Source organism: Mixophyes fleayi, chromosome 4 (genome assembly GCF_038048845.1).
Source record: "Mixophyes fleayi isolate aMixFle1 chromosome 4, aMixFle1.hap1, whole genome shotgun sequence".
Lineage (NCBI taxonomy): Eukaryota > Metazoa > Chordata > Amphibia > Anura > Limnodynastidae > Mixophyes > Mixophyes fleayi.
The window spans coordinates 316,191,022-316,214,014 of record NC_134405.1 but is presented as its reverse complement, the minus strand read 5'-3'; the positions used below and the strand labels follow the sequence as shown (position 1 = coordinate 316,214,014).

The 22,993-nt window shown below is 42.4% G+C and overlaps 1 protein-coding gene across 1 annotated transcript in view; it reads right to left on the bottom strand.

The window, feature by feature from the left end:
• The window catches only part of GALNT10 (polypeptide N-acetylgalactosaminyltransferase 10), a 107,593-nt gene extending 84,889 nt beyond the window's left edge, over positions 1–22,704 (bottom strand). The window contains exon 1 of the mRNA XM_075210116.1: positions 22,403–22,704. Within this exon, the coding sequence (XP_075066217.1) occupies positions 22,403–22,552 (150 nt within the window). The 5' untranslated portion in view covers positions 22,553–22,704. The remainder of the gene's footprint in view (positions 1–22,402) is intronic.
• Between the last annotated feature and the right edge of the window lie 289 nt (positions 22,705–22,993).

The following is a 22,993-nucleotide window of genomic DNA, read 5'->3' as shown; positions in this document are numbered from 1 at the left end:
AATATACTGGCCACTTAGTGAATGTTTCCTGTTACAATGGCCATGAGGGGAATGAGAGAGTGGGGAGAGGAGTGTTAGCTTATTGTTCGGGGATTTCCATTTAATAAACCTTCTGCCCCCACAGGAGTCATTTTAATTTGTGTGTTTCTCATTATCTCAAACCTCCATTCGCAGTGGTCTGTTATTATCTGTTCTGCTCCAACGAATTGGTACTAATTGTCCCCTTGTAATGTAAATGCATTCAAGAGCCATCTCAGTCTAATTAACAGTTTTAAAAAGGAGATCCCAGACACAATACCAACTCCATGTTTTCTGTCACATTATCCCCACCAAAGTTACAGACTGGAATTATCTCATTACCAGTTGCCATAATTTTACAATTGGACACTTTCAAAGTTGCTCTGTACTAGGATGTGCAGTGGATGAGGCTTCAAATCACTTCATCCAGATGTGCTATGGACTATATTACAGAACCTCACCTAGCATATAGCTGCATACTACAACTAGGTATGGTTCTATCATTACTTCCTAGTTTAATATTATGCATTAGTTAACCTGCCCACTTTTTGTTACTAAAAAAAAGAAAAGAAAAGTGTACCTGTTCTCTAAACCCTGCAGAAGCAGCCATTTTTTGGCTGAACCGATAGTCAACCTATCAATTCCTTAGAAACAAGTGTCATCGCCATACCTCCCAACATTTAGGTTTACGAAACCGGCACAAAATAAGCCCCACCCTCATTCTGCCCAAACTCTGCCCACAAATGAACACATTTTGGTTAAGCTCCACCCACTTGTGGTTAAGCACGAGCCTGCAAATCAAGATGTCCCACCAAAATCGGGACTGCTGGGAAGTATGGTCGTCCCTGATGCCTCAGTGATGTCACTGGTTCCTAGTGAACGGACTGGCTGAATTATGATACATGTCCTGCCACAAAATGGCTGCCTCCATGGTGTGATGGAGATGGTACACCAACTCTGACAGAAATGTAGAAAGGAGAAAATACAGAGGAAAAATCCCCCAGTACACCGCTGTTAACCAGTAAAAGAGTTGCCATTTCTACTTGTACATAAAAAGGCAAAATTCTCAGTTACACACATGTGCAAATGCACGATAAGCCACCCTCCCCTCACGGCGCTTCTGCCAATAGGGTGGTCCTAACTTTAAACAATGAGAGTCCCTATCTTTGGGTCATACATATGTTTTTTAAAATTGAGAGCTAACTTACCAAACAAAAGTTAAATCACTGTCCATTCAAAGGAATCCTTACACATTAATTTATTAAACTGAACATTAAGCCAGTAGAATATGAGGGGCATAATATAGATATTCTACTACACTAAACAATGCCATTTCCACACAAGACTACACTGTTTCGTTAAGGTTATAAAAAAGAAAAATGCAAACGCACTTAGGTGTCTTTTAATGCTCCTTTTAATTTAAGTCTTTTGATCTAGCAAAATAAAAATCCATTTGTGGAACATATTTAACAATAAGAACTGACAATACTAATACTGAAAGCCGCACCAAACAGCTTACAGTATGCAAGGCTATCCCAGTTATACCGATAAAGCAAATGAAATGTCACTGGAACAATGTTGTCTTTCAATGTTTCAACATTTATCTGGCGCTACAGGAGCGCTCCACTGCCAAAGAGGCGTCCAATCTAACTTGTCAGCGACTTGGCAGGACAAGGCAAAGCTAAGTATGTGATGTACATAATGATTAGTGCGCTACACTCTCCTGCACTAAAAGGGACGACAAAGTGTCACAGATCTGTAACTGATCCTTCATGTAGGGCAGTAAAAAAGGTACCTGGACATGATCAGGTCTGTAGACCTTTTTAATCATCATCTAAACGCTCGGAGAAAAATCTTAAAGTGCCACCAAAAAAAATTTCATAAAAAAGGCTGTTAAAGATTGTGCTGAATTATGCAGGCCACACACACACACAATGCGATAAAGCCATTCGCCTACTTTCGAAGGAAGTGATGCGTGATCAGGAAGGATGGCCCTCTCTCCCAGGATTCCGGGAGAACACCCCAGAATTCTGGAATCTCCCAGACATTCCGTTAGAGCAGGAAATATTATGTGCAGTTTACCAGGGGAGCCAGTATGAAAATCTGATATACCGGAAAAAACTCAAGATTAGAAGGAATAATTTGGGATCTGCATTAGAAATTGTTACAGTTGTCCTTTCAGATCAGATAGCGTCTTTCACTACTGTGAAAAAGAGAAAAAGGATTAAGCTAAATATAAAAAGCTAAAGTAATGTCCCCAATAGTAAGACAGCTGCGATGTGAGGCAGGTCTGGTCAGGCAAGGCGATGTAAACCTTAATTACTTCCATAGCAATATAAACCATATGCTTGGAGTTTGTCTGGAATGTGCTAGACTGTGAGGCAGTCCCATGAACATACGTTCCTCATCCACATTACACAACACACAGACTCATTATTACATCATGATCTCCTCTTAAAACAATTACTAGTGATGGACAACAGGAGGGCCTCCGAGCCTTCACCTACGGCTCCCTCCTTTATTGTCAGTTTAGTTTGTATGATTTACCTTTATTTACAGGGTGCCACATGAGGTCTACAGCACTGTACAGAGAGCAGACAACAAGACCGTACAATACAGTAAACAAAAAATGCTACAACTCTCAACACAGCTACTGGTAACCTTGATGGGTAACAGGGTACAAGGGGTATATTCAGCGCAGGTTAAAACCTGTGCCCATTAGCGTGGGCGCCACTAACAGGTTTAGAGCCGTTGAAAGAGTGGAGACAATGGTCAGCCAGCCCAAGGTGGGCAATGTAGCTGGTGACCAAAAGTTATAGGTAATGAGAACAGGAGAGAAAAGGGTCCTGCTCCCTAGAGCTTACAATCTAAATAAAAAAAAAAGGCATACAAAATGGTTGAAACATAGGATGAGCTAATGTAAGGGGATCTGAGGGCAAGAAGCATGGGTGGGAGAGATGGAGGATGAAAGAGGGTGAGGTATACTGTATTGTGAGATGGTTAAGCGGATGACTGGTAGGCTTTTATAAACAGGTGGGCTTTCAAAGACCGTATGAAGCTATAAAGGCTAAGGTATAGTCTTATAGGACGAGGGGGATCTTTTTCAGTGGTGGGGGGCAGCATCTGAAAAATCATGGATACAGGAATGAGATGTGGTTACCAGAGGGGACGGTCATTGGCTGTCCAGAGAGCGAGAGGGAGCATGCATGAAGGCGAGGTTGGAGACGTAGGGAGCAATGAGTTAAAGAGGGGCTTGTACGTGAGGATGAGGAGTTCGAATACGATACTAGGGGAAAGGGAGTCGGTGCAAGGCTTGGAAGGCAGATGTGGAGCGGAGAGAGAGGAAGATAATTGTAGCTGCAGCATTAAGTATAGATTGAAGTGGAGCGAGATGGGAGCGGGGGAGGCCAGTAAGGTTGCTGTAGTCAAGACGAGAAATGATCAGTGAGTGGATAAGAGTTTTGGTGGCATCCTGGGAGAGGAAGGGTCTGTAGGTATGAGTGATGTTACGGAGCTGGAAGACAACAAGATTGGGCAAAAAAATTAATGTGAGGGGCAAAGGAGGAGGAGGAGTCAAGAATGACACCCGGCAACATAGTTGGGGAACAGACGAGATAGTGGTGAGAGGCATTTGTTTAAAACACCTGCTGATGTTATTACAGATAGGTGTCTTTTTTGTTGATTAAATGTATTGTTTTAATTTATTACTGAGATTAAGGGTAATGTACTGCTCTTTTGAAGCTTAGAAATCCGCCCAGGTATTAAAGAGAACCGTGGCTCACTCACAATGGAGGACACCAGTTTGTGGGCAGAATTAATTTTCATGACAATGCAGCCAACCAATGCACTATGAACTACTGATCTCACCCAGGGATGAAACACAAATTTAATTGTCCAAAAATAGTTATATTGAAGCATGTGTGTATTGTCAGTGCTAGATTCAACACAAACTATCCTACATTGGACATACAAAATTATGAACTGCTATCTTTAAATTTTCAAATCAATAACGGGTACATAAAAAAACAATATACTGCTAAAAATATGAGATTGTTCAAAAATTTACATGCATCAGATTGGCCAGCAATTAAATTTGTTAATTAAAAATTATATAAAAACCATGTCTGCAAAACTAAGAGGTCCACATGAATAGCTACAGTGTTCAACATAAACTTAAGATGGCTCCAATCCAGTAATTACTTAATGAAAATATATTATACCAACATTAAACTATTATTTGCTCATTAAATGGTTTGTGCTTTCTCCCCCACCCTTCATCCTGGTTACACCCAGGTTCAGCAGGAAAGTCTGGGAATACAAATATGTACTCAGTGGAGTCAAGAGCTTGGCAATGATTGTGGCGACATTGTCAGTTATGATTTGGCTGTGGTTAAAGGCAATATACCTTCTATTAAAAGAGGCACCAATAATATTCATAAATCTATATATAGGTAAACATTTCGGAACTATAGATTGTAAGCTTTCGAGCAGGGTTCTCTTACCTCTCTGTCTGTATGTATGTATTACCCAGTACGGTCTTATTAATGTTCATTCCCAATTGTAAAGCGCTACGGAATTTGCTGGCGCTATATAAATAAATGTTGATGATGATGAACTGAAGATATTTAAAAGATATTTCTGCAAACTGTTGAGAGCAGCATGCAATGTTTTCAGTTGGATTACTGGCAGGAAGTCTAGGGTGAATAGGAACAAAATCTTTCTTCCACGAGTACCAATAGCTCTTCTATATAGAAGCTAACTTGTGCTTTAGAAGTGGTCCTTTAAACGCTGTTCTCCATTCCAGGTGTCAGCTACAGGGATTATAGTGCACACAGTAAAACAGAGGGGAGTATGACAACCTGCTATGAAATAGCAATTCGATTAGCTGGATTATTGTTAGTATGTGTACATACATTTGCAGTAAATAAAGAGCATCTGATGTGAATATGTGATGCAAACGCCAACTTGAAAGACAAATATAACTGTGACCCAATACCTATTTATGTAGGTAAGCACATGAAGAATTAGACTGGGTACACACTACAGGGTTTTCAACAGATTATTGGGCCAATCACACGATAAACGACCATTCGGCCCGATGTCGCATTAGTATGTATGCTCCAACGATGAACGATTATTATTCCATTTTTAAACTAAACTAAAAATGTTGTTCAACGATGGAACGATGTTGTTCCAATTCCGCAGTGTGTATGCACTCAGGACCGGCAGTGTCCATAGATCGCTATGGAGTGTGCAGAGTTACAATCTTTTTAGCCGATAGTCATACTTGCCAACTCTCCCTGAATGTCAGGGAGACTCCCTGAAATAGGGGTGATCTCCCTCACTCCCTGAAGAGTCTGGCATTCTCCCTGATGCTGAGCCAGTACAAGACGTGGTTGGCTTCGCCATCTGTGGCATGATGACACAGTTCAGAAATTGTGTCCTATGTCCATGTATTGATGCCTATGGAGGTGGCCATTTTCATTGAGACCAAGATTTAATCAAAGACTGACAGGTAAGACAACATGACTTCAGTAATGGATACAGAAATGTAAAAGACACTTCAGTCTGTAGAGATTCATTAGCTGCTTTTTTTTTTTAACGCATAGTTGCCTACTCTCCCGGGATGTCCGGGAAACTTCTGCATTTCTGGGAGACCTGCCGGGTGAGCCGGGAAACCTCCTGGTACTCGACCCCGCAATAGATAAGTGGCGGGGGGCAGGGCTTAATGACGCAAATATTGCATCATCTTAGCCCCATTCCCTGCTGCAATTGGCCAAAATTGTGACAATCGTTTAGGGGCGGGGCCAAAATCATTTAGGGGCGGGCCAGGGATCTCCCTGAAGCCAACGAGTAAAAGTTGGTAACTATGCCTATAGTTATGACAGATGAGCCCAAATCTGAAGGAAAATCTTGTAAAACGTGTTTAGTGTGTACACAGGAATCAGCATGCTGATCGGGACTTTTTATTTTTTTTTCCTTTTAATTACTGGTAAAACCGTTAAAGGTATTGCATTGGGAGAAATTTTGTAGAGTGTACACCGTTCCTTACTATCCTGTCATTAAATTGACTAATTCTATACCACCTTGATATCCACTTTCCTCTTAATGCTCTCCCACATGGCAACAAAAACGTTCATATATGAAGAATGGTGGTGAATGATTCACTTTTAATTGATTTTAGCTCTGCAGCAATGGCAAGTACCTACTCCCTATTTACCACAAACAAGCAAAAAATATTCTACTTCTGGTAAGGGTTGACTGTTTAGACCACGTTCCCTTTCACTATCCCTCTGACCATTTTCAGCATGAATCTACTGCCCCACAAAAGCATATAAAACAACTTATTGTCCGTTATACAGACCCATGCCATAAATAGCCATACGTCTAGTACCAGGATTGGCCGGGACTAAAAAAACAAAACAAAAAAACAGCACTAGCCTGCAATGTACATACAGTATATAACCTCATATTAAAAGGGGTCGTCCATTACCAGGTACGATCACATTTTCTCGTTGCTCTACTGAATTTATTGTTAAACCTCAGATTCCGTCTGAGTAGGTCATATAGGTATTGTAACTATCATCATCTATCATCATCATCATCATTTATTTATATAGCGCCACTAATTCCGCAGCGCTGTACAGAGAACTCATTCACATCAGTCCCTGCTCCATTGGAGCTTACAGTCTAAATTCCCTAATATAGACACACACACTCACACACAGACACAGACAGACAGAGAGGGATAGACTAGGGTCAATTTTGATAGCAGCCAATTAACCTATCAGTATGTTTTTTTGGAGTGTGGGAGGAAACCGGAGCACCCGGAGGAAACCCACGCAAACACAGGGAGAACATACAAACTCCTCACAGATAAAGCCATGGTCGGGAATCGAACTCATGACCCCAGCGCTGTGAGGCAGAAGTGCTAACCACTAGGCCACTGTGCTGCCCTCTATGTAATGTATCCAAATCCTGTTAAATAAAGTGGTATAAACACAGCAAAATAAGGGGGTTGTCTGCTTTTGGACAACCCCTGCTCAATATAACATTCGGTGACGTAAGACAATCAGTCTAATGAAGGGCTGTGGGAGGCTCGTTACGTTAAATGGACACGTACTTTAATGCACGTACCAATAGACAAGTTCACTTTTTACGTCATTTCATATTAAAACAGCAATTGTATTTTCAACTGAATACAGCATGATTCAAAGAAACAAAATCAGAGAGGTAAATCTGCTACCCAAATGTGTAAAAAAATAAATAAAAAATTCTGCATTGATGCTGGTGTTGCACAGCTTCCTCCATACAGATGACTTTCAGCAATTCTTAAATTATCACCTTTCATTTAAATTGTTTCAAAGAATAAAAATAAGAGATAACGAGGGAACGAGAGATAAAACCATCGCACAGAACAAAATAAAATCAATGTATATTGTCATTCAGATGTTTGCACAGGACAAAAGTAGATTTATAAAAACATTTTTTATTAATAAAAGAATATTTTTTTTTTATTAGTGCTTTATTGTATTAAATAAAAACAGTTTGTACTTTGTATATCAGTTTCAGTCAGAGAATATTCTTTTCACACAATAAGGTTCAAAGTTCACTGTCAAGTCAGTGTAAATACAGTCAAACAAACCAGCAAGTGGTAAGTAATAAAAGTGAATTGTATTGTACTGTATCTAACAAACACTATATGTGTACCGGTACGTGAAAATAATAAACTATACATGTAGTCTGTTGTCTGTAATCCAAGGTCTACGCCTGGCATGACCATTTCTCAGTTCTAGCTTGGTCACTGTTGGGTGAAGTTAAATTGTATAAGTTCCAATGCCTAGAACCAGAGTCTTCCCGATGGGAGTCCCACGACGTGAAGTAGTAATAATTTAGGAATTAGTAGTGGAATTCAAGCCATGCTGTGGTTTTGCCTGCAATCCGCTATTCCACATTGTGAAGGTAGCGGTATCTTGGCTTCTTATCAAGACTAAAAACATCTATGACCTATGTGGTGAGAGAGGACCGCCAGCCAACATAAGCACCTGGCCTCCAGCTCTGCAAGTCATAATCCAGGGTTTGCTAAGTCGTTCCTCCAGTTTTTCCTATGCACAACAGACTTCCTGCCAATATACCTATTAGAGGACACTGGAACTAACCCTATTTAGCCAGAAAACTATTGATAACAGAGAACAACAATCAATGAGAGATATATATATATATATATATATATATATATATATATATATACACACACACACACGCGCATTTGCTGTGCTTATTTGTGAAACAACCCAAGTTCTGCCACAGTATGCAGTCTTCACATGAATATTTGTGAAAGCTATTATTAGATCTTTTATATAAGACAACGTGTATTTTAGGACCAGTGTTATTTCAACAAACAGTTTAAATTGACGTCACACAGATGTATGTTTTTCCAGACAGAAAAACACAACGCTGAAAAGCCGGTTTATGACCAATAACCTTCAATGAGAAACACTGCTTCCTTATCACACTAGAGCAGGGCTTTGCAACCTTCCTCTATCAGTGTGCCGGAAAAAACTTTACAAGCCCAGGTGTGCTAGATAGATAGATAAAAAAATAAATAAATAAATAAATAAATAAATAAATTATATATATATATATATATATATATATATATATTTCATCATGCTAATATTAACAGCAGTGGGGGCCATCTAATAAACATTAATGTTATGCCACCTACATGTGGCCCCAGATCCCATAATGCCACCTACATGTGGCCCCAGATCCCATAATGCCACCTACATGTGGCCCCAGATCCCATAATGCCACCTACATGTGGCCCCAGATCCCATAATGCCACCTACATGTGGCCCCAGATCCCATAATGCCACCTAGACGTGCCCCCAGATCCCATAATGCCACCTAGACGTGCCCCCAGGTCACATAATGCCACCTAGACGTGCCCCCAGGTCACATAATGCCACCTAGATGTGCCCCCAGATCACATAATGCCACCTAGATGTGCCCCCAGATCACATAATGCCACCTAGATGTGTCCCCAGATCCCATAATGCCACCTAGATGTGCCCCCAGATCACATAATGCCACGTAGATGTGCCCCCAGATCACATAATGCCACCTAGATGTGCCCCCAGATCACATAATGCCACCTAGATGTGCCCCCAGATCACATAATGCCACCTAGATGTGCCCCCAGATCCCATAGTGCCACATACTTAGTCTGGAGACTCCGCACACACATCATTCGTTCCTCAACGGAGCCTGGCAGCTGCTTCACTAAAATAGCCGAAGACTATTAATACGGAGCGGCTGTACATGCGCAACAGCTCCATTTCGGCCATCTTCGGCTGCTTTAGTAATGCAGCTGCGGAGCTCCGATGTGTCAGCCAGAAGTAGTCCACTTCTGGCACACGTGCCGGGTGTTGCCGGCCCCTGCACTAGAGCACGGCAGCTGTGAAAACTCTGCATGAAGCAAGCAGTGCTTTACATGCACTGACCGGTCACTAAATGCGCTACAGAACGTCATATTTTTGGGGACGGAATAATGTATTATTCCTAATCAACCATGTGACCGACACAAGCCTTAAAGTTTGCACACACAGAGATTAATATTCCGGGGGATTTAATAGGTTTCGGCTGCGCATTTTTACAGTTTATACAGTAAAAATATCCGCTCATTTCTGCACAAGCAAAAAGTAGGAATATTTCTGTAAAAAAAAATCAGTGTGAGGTGTCTTACGATCGTTCTAGAGAGACCTCAAGCAGATTTTTTTTTAGAATTGAATCTCCCCCTACATGTCCAATGTGCTTGAAAGCCTGGAAAATTGGTTTTGACATTTATAGCCAAAAAATAAGTAAAATTAGCAAATGGGCCTGTTACACACACACACACACACACACATATTTTCCGACCAGCATTAAACACTTCAGACAAAATAATAAAGTTTAGAGTTCTACAGTAAAACCGATTAAAGGACCTCTGAATTTCCAAAAAAGAAATGTTCAGCTACAAACCACGAAACGGTAGCTCTGGTAAAAAATAAGTCATAAATCAACCAATCCCCACAATGCATTTCTGCACAGCAAGTCTGCCAAGCTGCCAGTCACTGTGTTCCTGGTGTGTTACAGAAGCCCCTACCTCCTAATATGGCAACCTGCTGCTGAGGACAAACCTGGTACACTTATTTAGTATAGTAAAGTATAAGTAAAGTATATTCTTCAAGTGTATTATCAGTTACACACAGCCTTTGATAAATGTGAATATAAAGTCCAGGCTTTACCGGCTTTGAGAACGCGCACTGAACGCTCCATTAAAAGCAAGGACAAAGTATAAAGGTTTTATTGATGCTTTTAAGAGGCGCTTTCAGCGCCCATATGTACCAGTCCTTAATGTCACTTTAAATAAGACTACCTTGGCAGGAATGAAAACAACCAAACAAGTATAGCCTTTTTATTTACTTTTATACAATAAAGAAGACACCAGGCGCGGGCTGGCAGGGGGGCGCACGCCGCATCACATGACACGTGATGCGGCCGCGTCATTGATGACACGGCGCATCACATGTCATGTGATGCGGCCACCTGTGCGGCCGCATCACACCTCTAGTCTCTGATCCATCGCTCGGCGCTCGACTGTCTCCTGGTTCCCAGCAACATGGCAGCGCTGTCAGAAGTCACTTCAGTTGCGCTCTTTGAGGAGCTACTTCAGAAGAGCGTAAAATCTCTTCTTGTTGTACATTTTTGGGCATTATATTGCTTCCGGGGGGGCGGCCGGCCGGCCTACCCCCGTCCCTAAAAGCTGTAATTCTAAGCGGCCCGGGGGGCCGATGCCCCCCTGCCCCCCGGCACAGCCTGCCCCTGGAAGACACCAACGCCTTAACAACCGCCCGCCATAGTTTCACGCCCTTTTTACCTTGTCAGTCAAGGTCTATTCTAAAAAAAGAATAAAAAGAAAAAAAAAGAAACTAAAGAAAGTTTCCTGTGTCAGGTATAAAAGTATTCGGTATAAAAGCTGAAAAGGAAATTATTGTTTTCATGACTGATTTCATCTAATTTAGCAGACATTACCTTAAAATACACTTTCTATTTAAAAAAAACACTACCTATAGTATCCTGGCTCATTGAAGGGTTAAGACATTATCGCTGAACTGGTTAAACAGCGCTATTCAAAATTATTGGCATTAGAATAGGAAATGTGAGACATTTTCTAAGCCGCTCTCACATGACAATACCGCACAGAGGCAACGTGATAGTTAATTGTAAAAACAATTGTCACTTACCAGGTACGCACATTTTAGTGGATACCGTCTCCATAGCGCTAACAATCCCTTTCATGGCTCCGGGATTTCTGCTTCTCTCTTATTGTATTAATATTTTTAATCAAAGCACTGGATTTCTGCCCTCTGGCGATAATCCATTTTATAGTCCAATTCTACCTCAGCCAGCTCTGCAATCAACAGACAGAAGTGCAGAGCTGCCCATTCCCAGCTTGGCGATTCTAGATGCATGGATGCCAGCAGTACACGGGCAGCCTAGATTGGGGACTAATATGGCATTTGGTATAGTAAGAGGTTGTTGCTGATCCTGAGAAACATGTAGCAGGATTACAGAGTAAATCATACCATTAAGGGACAGTGCCCGTCTATACCAGCCTTTACAGTATCTGAATATCAAAAAAAAAGGGTCAGATTTAATGAAGACGGAGGCTCCATGCACAAGGAGTTAATGAGGGCTGTAACGGCACTTACGGTACAGAAATCATCGCTCATTAAGAAAAAAAAGATTTTAACCCTGAACATCCCTCACAGGTACTTCGCCGGTAACTGAATCTTCCCCTAAGTGGCAGAGAGTCACAATCTTTCGGGGTGAGCAGTGAGCCCTCTTCTCCCTACACCATTTTCATATAACTGAACCGGACTGTTTAATAAGTAACACGTGAGGGATCATTTGCAGGTTTACAGTACAATTACTTGACCGCTTTCTCCTTTTCTGCATCCAATCACAAACCTGAGATTTAGAACAATTAAACCACAATGGTGGGAGAGAGTACATCATACAGACCCAAGCCCAGTTCACCAACCAGGTATTTCCATAGGCTGCTTAGTATCAAACGACTAAAATGTTTATGCTGTTGATGGCTCAGGCTCCTAGATGTCAGGCCTATCTTATGGTGAGGACTGCTTTAAAAGCAATAAGCGTCTACAGAAACTTAATGAAACACAAATACTTTGCTCTATCTATTTATAAGAGAGTGTTATGTGAAGAGAATAACAATATGTTGTAGGTTACATCGCTGCCAACAAGGCTGTTCAGTCATCTATGTGACCCTGGATATTTCTACATCATTTATCTGAATGCAATGAGGCAAAAATTAAGTGCAATTCACCAATATACTGACATATAATATTTCTATTTAATATCTTAAATCAAGCAAAGTCACTAATTTGCAATTCTAACCTAATAAATCATCTTCCCAAATAACTGTGTACATGTCTTCATGTGTGTGCCTCAGTTATGTCTAAGCCATGGGGCCACATTGAATGAGATATGGCGGCTTGGCGCACACGCCGAAGGGGCGTAAAACTTATTCATTGGCGACCTCATTTACTAAAACGCCCAATTCAATTGGATTAATATGGCTAATAAGCTGCAATATTACATCTTGTTTGGTCAGCTTAAAAGACTTAGCGGTGCATTGGATTAGCCGTGAGGTGTCGGCAGACATTGCTAATAGAGTACAGAGTTTTAGTAAAAACCCAGGAGCGTTGAGTCTCCCTGCGGATTGTTTTCCAGACACACGTCGCGGCCAATTGAATTCGCCCCATGAAGGCAGATTTATCAACCCTTCTAAAAAGGAAAAGAGGAGTTGCCGATAGCAACCAATCAGATTCTATCCTTTTCTAGAACTTACTAGATAAATAATAGCTAGATTCTGATTGGTTGCTATGGGCAGCAGCGCCACTTTGCTCAAATAATGGTAGCTACACTTTCGCAGAAACTCTGAAGTGATTAGGAGAAGTATCAAAAAGTACATTTTGTCCTAGGAATACCAAATACTTATCCATGTATAATAATAATTAAAAAAAAAAAAAAAAAGATTCTGCAATCTGCCAAGATATAATAATCATTTTTTGTTTGGAAATACATTTCAAAAGTTTAGTAATAATACATTTCCAAAATATTAACACCTTAGGCCTCATACGCACTAAATATAATCATTACACACAATATGAGCAGATAGCTACGTCCACCACGGGTTATTGATTATGCAGCATGTACTATATTTGGCGCGTCTTGTATTTAAGCACAGCATCACTGAATACAGGAGACACATTCACCATAGAGATTAATGATCTCTATAACAACATAGCTGCATCCAATATTTGCGGACTAGCTGCAAACAACGTAAAACGTGATCCGTTTTACACACCATATATTAGCACTAAATTAGTAAGAGAAGATGCTTGTTAAATGAAACACATATACATCCAAAACGCTGCTAATGAGGCAGCAAAGATTTGCAGGAATATAAATAAAACAGCACAGGCAACAATGAAAATATTTGAAAGCGGAGAGCCTGAACTGAGGTCTAAGATCACAGAATTATGTTTGCATGTAACTATGAATTTTAGTCTTTAGAGCAGGTAGTGCCAGGGAAGCGGATAAGAAAGACCTTTTTGAAGCAGTCATAGGCACAGATGACAGATTTGCAGCTGCTCGCTCTAAGAGAACAAAGTATTCTCTGCCAATCTTGCTGCAGGTGGCAATTCTGACAGATAGTCAAAGAATGATAAACGAAAAAGGAGATACGCGCTAGACTCGGATCTGGCTGAAGTCCACGGAGTGCCTGAAAAAAACACTACCTAATACGATTTGCACCAGGCTTTTGGGCTGTGAAAGCAATAAGATGCCAAAAGCGTTAGACTGCGGACTTCCAGCGGAGACTGCAGAACAGCGACCGCACAATGTGGGTCAGTGGTATCGTAGACACAGATAAAGGTTGTTAATCTAGACTGAATAGGATTCTTTAAGTCATACGTGTAGTTCTATTTTTAAATGCTATGAAGTCACAAAACAATAATGAACCTTAACAGACATCATTTGTGGTTTTTCACAGTGCAATTCACCTATATTCACATATGAAACTTATTTTATTAGGTTCAGTAATTGGATGCATTTAGGTATGTGGAAATAGATCTATATTCCAGCTAATGTTCCACTATTATATTCCCACTTCATTACAGACAGCTAAAGCCACTTCCAACATCTTTTGGACAGTGACCTAATGGGATATGATACAGGTCAAAAAGTTGAAATTTCAGTCAGTTAACTACTAGTAAAATATTTTACAAACATGCTTTCTTGCAATAGCCTGAGTCTCAGAGGTTGTTTGTACAACGGCTTTTCCCAGACGTTCTCGGTTTGTCTCAACGCCGGACAAAAAAAGGGGGCTTGTCCTTCCACTCACTCACCCCTCCATCATTTAAAAACCGGCAGTGACCCAGGAAAAATCGGCTGCATGTAGCAGCCCCAGGGTTCTAGAGAAGTATTTATCTATTTAATAGCAAAATATTTCCGTAGGTGGTAGTGCAGCTTTAAAGGTTAACTCCACTATTTTGAAGGATCCATTTTTAGGGGTTAAATATGGACAAGAGACTCAAAGGGGGGAATTCCTTTTGGAGTTTCACATGTTGTCTCTGCATGAACTTCAAGGTATTACGGGAAGTAAAACACTGGTGACTTTTGCTTCCAAGCTCTACTACCCAAAATATCATGTGAAGTCTTGTTAGTTGAGGGTCTAACATTCCTCTGCATGTAACTGAATTCCCCCCCAAAAGGTGAATTATTCAAAAATAACCCCCAACTTATTTGTAAGAATTGTCTATGTACATTCTATGCAACACCATGCAGCCCCTGCACCATGTCACAAACCCGATGTCATCCGGTTTACATCACTCATACACAGATTTTAGAACTATTCCGTTCATACCTCATGACATTGGCGATAGAGTGGAGGGAGCCGGCCGTGGAGTATTCATTACGGACTGCCAGAAAAAAGATGCAGGCGTTCCTGGACAGACTTGTTATATACACTCTGCTGCAGACAGTATTGGGTTATAATAGCAATATAGACCGTTTTGGTTTTTTCTACACATATGGGGGAATTCAATTGGCAGCGATACTTGAAAAAGTAACGTGTCCTGCGCACTATTACCATTATTACGGTAGTTTTAACGCCGGCTTTTTGCTCACAGCTCCCTGAGCTGCCAGCAGAAACCTGGTTTAAACTTACCGTAATAACGGTAATAGCTTTACAGCAGTACTTCGGGGGGGGGGGGGGGGGGGGAATTGAATTTCCCCCCATAGAACCCTATGGTGGGAATTCAAACAGCCTGCGCACTTTTACTGTCGCTACGGTAAAAATCTCCGCTCAGTTTTCCTTGCACCTCTATGGGTGGGCGGGAAAACGGAGCAGAGATTTCTGTTCAAATCTCCGGCAAAAAAATGTCTCTGGAACGCCCTGTGAAACACTTTGCGGCTAAATGAATTCCCCTGAGTGTGGTGTTTTCCTTTAAACTGCTCTGAGATCCCTGTCCCTGTGTAAGCACCTTATGCAAAGGTGCTATAGAGAGCGTAGTAGTCAAATATAAAGTGTTCGATCACTTTAGATACTGTATTCAGCTGTGTAACACGCAGCCTTGGATACACCCTGCATTACTTTCAAACAGAGGCTTCACCTGCTCTTCTTGGCCATACACAGCTGGAACTTCTTGTCTGTCCAGTATATGCACTTATCAGATAAAGGAAGTGGTGAGCGCCTGCTATATTCTTCCCCAGCATAAAGACACCAGTCATTTCTATATTTCTTTACATTTTCACCCTCTTTGTCAATCTGTAATGTTACATTGCATCTTTGTTTCCCTGGATCATGTTTACCTTAACCTTCATAGATGCCTGAAAGCTAGCAGTGAGAGCAAGGCTTCCAGCTGAGCCATTCGGGCTCTAATGCTCATTTGCAAACATTGCCGTTGTGTATAAAGGAGCGTGAAGGCAATCTGGAAGCAAGCAATTAACTTCATCATCTCAAATGGTGAGATTAATGTTAATCAAATAAGTGTAATAAGAACAAGAACTCTATAATGACTGTGTTCAGCATGCCACAAATGCTGTGCCCCACGCTCCGAGACAAATAAACGTTACGGCAGTTTCTTTGCGATTCCTGACGCAGTTTACAAATAAGCACAAGTAAATGGCTTAGAAGATCCGGTTACCGAAATGGCCTTTCTACATCTGTTGAAACTGCAGACACGATTACAAAAAAAAAAAAAAAAGGTAACAGAGTTTCAGAACTGCGTTATGAATCCTGTATTGAAATGGTCACATTCCTATACACAGCAATGGTTTCCCCAGAAAATGTTGCCAGCCGGGTGGCATTAAGAAGCAGCCGGGTCGGGGCAGTTGTAATACTGTGCAATAGGATTGAAAAGTGTTGGCGGTTATTTCCCACATTTGCTAGGACTGGTCAGACTGGTGGTCAGTGGTCTAACACACACTGCTGGCTGTAGTGCTCACATAGTGCCTGTTCTAGTAGGAGAAACAATGGTTTATTCTATTATAATAGGACTCTGTTGGGGCTCCAAGAGCCGGGTGGTAAGTAAAAACAGCCGGGTGGAGCACCCAGGAAATAGGTGCTGGGGAGAACGCTGCACAGTGAAGGCAGACAATGCACTGAAATGCATGAGAATGCAGCCTAACAAGTCACTAGGAACCGCTGCATGTTCATCATCATCATTTATTTATATAGTGCCACTGATTCCGCAGCGCTGTACAGAGAACTCATTCACATCAGTACCTGCCCCATTGGAGCTTACAGTCTAAATTCCCTAACATACATACACACACACACAGACACACACAGACACACACACAGACAGACAGAGAGAGAGACTTGGGTCAATTTTGATAGCAGCCAATTAACCTACTAGTATGTTTTTTTTGGAGTGTGGGAGGAAACCGGAGCACCCGGAGGAAACCCACGCAATCACGGGGAGAATATGCAAACTCCACACAGATAATGGTCGGGAATTGAACTCATGACCTCAGCGCTGTGAGGCAGAAGTGCTAACCACTAAGCCACCGTGCTGCCCATGTTGTAGTGATATCACTAGTGAACCAGGCTCATGCATTGGTAATGTAACTAGGTCCCAGTCAATGGATTGGTTGCATTCTTGTGAAATTGGGTTCCGCCCCAAAAAATAGTTGTTTCTGCTGTGTGTATGGAACAAGTTCAGCGAGCACAATAGATTGTCAAGGCAACCTAAGTTTTGGGTTGTTTCGGCAGAAAGCGGGCTGATTGTGGCGTGACGGCGCTGTATATGTTGAAGTCACGATATAGCGAGATTACATACACTAAACCCATATTAACAACCGCTGCAACACAAGTCTGGAGGCTGTCTAGGAACTATAAATAAAAACTATAAATAAACTGAGCGTTGACGTGATAGACCAACTGAAAATAGCACTTATCAGCCGCTGCTTATTGCTCTTTGGTAATTATTACAGGTCAACTGATACTTTACTAAATTACATGTTAGATGCGATATCAAATTTTGCTAAGATACCTGAACAGGAAAATAATGACAAGAGATAAGAAGTTGGTTCAAAGTTTAAGCTGCTGTACGCAGGTTACCTATAAATTACTACACACGCCTAACAAAAACACAAGCTAGGCCATATACTTATGCATAACAAAAACAGTTCCTTTAAAAAAAAAAAAAAAGGGACTTTTTGTATGCTTTTAGTCACCAAATTCTTTTGCAATTCAGTATTTTGAGAAAAGGTCTATGATAAGTACAAGTACAGGGGAACATGTCACTTAAAAATCTGACATTTGTAGGAAAAGATTTACGGCGCTAAACTCTATATTTCACTCCACAATTGAATGAAACAGAAGGTAGACTTTCCAAGTGTTGATATCTGTTTTTCCATGTTAAATGTTATATGGGTGGAATCCCACACACGTAGCACAATTCAACCTTAAGTTTATTAGGAGCTATTTTTGCTAATGACTTGAGGTCCCTTAGAAAGGTTGGTCTCTAAATTTATGTGAGGAGGGTTTGTGCAAGAGAGACAAGTAATAAATACATCTCTAATAAGAAACATACTTGTGACTTAAGCTGGGTACACACCTATCCAATCACACGTCAGACGCAAAGGGGTATATTTACTAAACTGCGGGTTTGCAACCAATCAGATTCTAGCTTTCATTTATTTAGTACTTTCTACAAAATGACAGCTAGAATCTGATTGGTTGCTATAGGCAACATCTCCACTTTTTCAACCCCGCAGTTTAGTAAATCTAGCCCAAAGTAACAATTTTACCAATGATTGAAAGCCTTGATGATTATGCTGATTATGAGTACACACCAACACAATTTACCTTCATATCAGAGATCTTCATCTCTCATAACCATTTGCTGAAAAGACATCGTTCCACCGTTGATCGTGATTTTTAGGATATTTATAAAACCAAAATCAACAGAGGCGATGTGTTCTGGTACGATAAACCGTGAGCGTGCGTGTGTACAACACTAATGCGATCGGCACGATAATTGCATAAGTGTGTACCCAGCTTTAGTACAAAAAGATCTTAACACTTAAAAAACCTCAATGGGCTACGTTTCCACACAGTTTTAATTACAGAAGAATATGTTGAAGATATTAAGCCCCAGTCAAACACAGTAGAACAAACGTGGAGCTTTGCGATTGCAAAAAGTGTGTATCCCTAAGTCAAAGGGTTATCACAAGAGATTTCACAAGAATAAACTACAGAGGTAGAAAATGGTTTACTTTCTCCTCTTAACAAGAGGGAAACGTATTTGTATGTCACAAAACAAACAAAGCAGTACTCCACTCCCAAAGAACTGCCCTGTCAGCACTTAGAGCTATGCAAATCATCCACCATCCCACTTCCACACGTGAAATTTATTTCAGAATTCCAATGCTCTCTAAGTTATTCTGCTCACCGTAGACTTTTCCCCCTCCGGTTACATTTCCAGCCCGCCTCAAAACAATTACCTTCAGCGAACAAACAAGCATAAACAATCACTAAACAAAATCACCCATTGGGACCACCAACCGTACACACACCAACTAAACACACGCGATTTCCAGACAATTATACTACGACACAAAACGCTTCTTCTACATACTAATGCAATAGACATGCCAAGATCTAGGTGCTTGTCATTCAGAACACACACATTCAGCACACAGTACCAAGTCAGCATCCAGAATTATACACGGAAGTAAAAAAATAACTCTTTGAAGTAAATGACACCACACATCAACAGTACACACGTCAGCAGGATTGCACACATTACAAAGGGACATATTGGAAGGAATCTCAGTGTTACCCAAAATGCACACCCAATTATGCAGAGTAAGTACTTTCTACAGCACAATTGGTATGAAAGGCATCACGACCCCCTTTAGCACTTCAATGGAACATTTTACAGGTGCTATCGGAATATAGTAATGTACAAGGTACAGGGATTGATTTTGTTTTTGAAATCAGAATAATGCATTTTGAAAAAAGTCCTTGAATACGATCACAAATATAGATCCCCAGAAAACATGTCATTAATGTCCTGGGTTTTAATGGACTTTTGTTCTTGTTGCCATGAGCAGAGATCAAATACATTATATGACTGCGATTTGCAAAGTTAGAATTTTTGACTTCATGGATTAATTGTGCCTAAATTAAAGAAACTTTGGAGTTCTATACTTTGTTAAGTGTTGACAAAGATACTCATCATTATATACAATGGTCTCAAGACATCTATCAGCCAGTGACAGATTAACACAGGTTGGGGGAGGAAATTTATATAAGACTGATGACAAATAATCAAAAGTAATCAAAAAACATTCAGGGGTATATATATCAGATTCTAGCTGGCATTTATTTAGTACATTCTACAAAATGACAGCTAGAATCTGATTGGTTGCTATAGGCAACATCTCCACTTTTTCAAACCCGCAGTTTAGTAAATATACCCCTCGGTCCACTCAAACCAGAGGCAATGGAGTCAAAAGCACCAATACAAGTCATCTACAAATACAGTCACTGAGATATTAGATGCAGAGTGACTCTTGTAAACCTAGAATGCACATATTTAAAACTGATGAACAATGTGAAAATCTGTCACATGAAATTAAAAAACAAGCACCAAAAAGACAACTAGCTATAATACTGCGCATGAAGTGTGTATCACTAACATCTGATATTAGCTAGATATTTACAACCAGCACCATAGAGCACAGTTCAGGCACTCACATGCAGGAGTATGAGATGCTGGGATAAACCAGACACAGCCTAGTGGGCCACTTACTATATATCCTGCTGTCACAAATCTGTGGGACACAAACACTGCAGATATATTCATACAGGCCTGGGACACACTCATACTCTTATAACCAGCTCCATGGTCAGGGCACTGTTAGATGGGTGTTATAGATGCTATACTCTGCCAACATGAAACCAACCGCAGCATTCTAAAGTGATGGTAAACTTCCTCAGTGTAACATGCTGTACAGGACACTCACACTGACTCCAGGCTCTTACAGTCAGCTCTGCTGGACACTCACACTGACTCCAGGCTCTTACCGTCAGCTCTGCTGGACACTCACACTGACTCCAGGCTCTTACCGTCAGCTCTGCTGGACGCTCACACTGACTCCAGGCTCTTACAGTCAGCTCTGCTGGACGCTCACACTGACTCCAGGCTCTTACCGTCAGCTCTGCTGGACGCTCACACTGACTCCAGGCTCTTACCGTCAGCTCTGCTGGACACTCACACTGACTCCAGGCTCTTACCGTCAGCTCTGCTGGACACTCAAACTGACTCCAGGCTCTTACCAGTCAGCTCTGCTGGACACTCACACTGACTCCAGGCTCTTACAGTCAGCTCTGCTGGACACTCACACTGACTCCAGGCTCTTACAGTCAGCTCTGCTGGACACTCACACTGACTCCAGGCTCTTACAGTCAGCTCTGCTGGACACTCACACTGACTCCAGGCTCTTACAGTCAGCTCTGCTGGACACTCACACTGACTCCAGGCTCTTACCAGTAGCTCTGCTGGACACTCACACTCCAGGCACTTAGTTCTGATGGACACTCACACTCTAGGGTCTTACAGTCAGCTCTACTGGACACTCACACTGACTCCAGGCTCTTTACCAGTCAGCTCTGCTGGACACTCACACTCCAGGCACTTAGTTCTGATGGACACTCACACTCTAGGGTCTTACAGTCAGCTCTACTGGACACTCACACTGACTCCAGGCTCTTACCAGTCAGCTCTGCTGGACACTCACACTCCAGGCACTTAGTTCTGATGGACACTCACACTCTAGGGTCTTACAGTCAGCTCTACTGGACACTCACACTGACTCCAGGCTCTTACAGTCAGCTCTGCCGGACACTCACACTCCAGGCACTCAGTTCTTCTGGACACTCACACTCCAGGCACTCAGTTCTTCCGGACACTCACACTCCAGGCATTCAGTTCTTCCGGACACTCACACTCCAGGCACTCAGTTCTTCCGGACACTCACACTCCAGGCACTCAGTTCTTCCGGACACTCACACTCCAGGCACTCAGTTCTTCCGGACACTCACACTCCAGGCACTCAGTTCTTCCGGACACTCACACTCCAGGCACTCAGTTCTGCTGGACACTCACACTCCAGGCACTCAGTTCTGCTGGACACTCACACTCCAGGCACTCAGTTCTGCTGGACACTCACACTCCAGGCACTCAGTTCTGCTGGACACTCACACTCCAGGCACTCAGTTCTGCTGGACACTCACACTCCAGGCACTCAGTTCTGCTGGACACTCACACTCCAGGCACTCAGTTCTGCTGGACACTCACACTCCAGGCACTCAGTTCTGCTGGACACTCACACTCCAGGCACTCAGTTCTGCTGGACACTCACACTCCAGGCACTCAGTTCTGCTGGACACTCACACTCCAGGCACTCAGTTCTGCTGGACACTCACACTCCAGGCACTCAGTTCTGCTGGACACTCACACTCCAGGCACTCAGTTCTGCTGGACACTCACACTCCAGGCACTCAGTTCTGCTGGACACTCACACTCCAGGCACTCAGTTCTGCTGGACACTCACACTCCAGGCACTCAGTTCTGCTGGACACTCACACTCCAGGCACTCAGTTCTGCTGGACACTCACACTCCAGGGTCTTACAGTCAGCTCTGCTGAACACTCACACTCCAGGCACTTGTAGCCAGTTGTGTGGGTGACACACACTTACAGGTGAGTATGATGCAGCCATGGAGTGACACGTACCTGTCCGTCACCCGGGACCCCGTTGCTGTCCCCAGCACTCTCCAGCTGCCTCTCTCTGTACAGAGACCACAGACCCACGTTGGGCAGGAAGAGCAGGGCGGCTAGCCCCAGCCCCACCGCCTGCAGGAGCCGCTTCTGTTTCCGCCGCATGGGAGACCCACGCCCTGCTTCCCCCTTCTTCTTACTAAACTCCGCACCGCACTCCCGGAGGAAGAGACTGACAGCCCGGAGGACCCAGCCAGCTAGACCCAGGCTACATCCAGCAACTGGGAGAGGGGGCGGGGACACGGGGCGCGCACCCGCTGTCTGTCACACCACGCGTGCCCGCGGCGCCCTGTGGCTGGAGATGCACCGTCCGGGCACTGACACTTGTGTCCACTAGAGGGCGCTGTGCTTATACCAACCTGTGGCTCTCTGACTGCTGGGGAACTACAAATGCCAGCGTTCCGCAGCACGTGGGCAGACACAGCTTGGCTCCTTTTTGCGTGCTGGCCTGCAGTGGGGAACAAGGGGAGGATATTCAGAAGAGTGGAATATATTTATAGCAATTTTTCAATGTATTTTTCCTTAATGTCCCTCTTCTTTTTACCT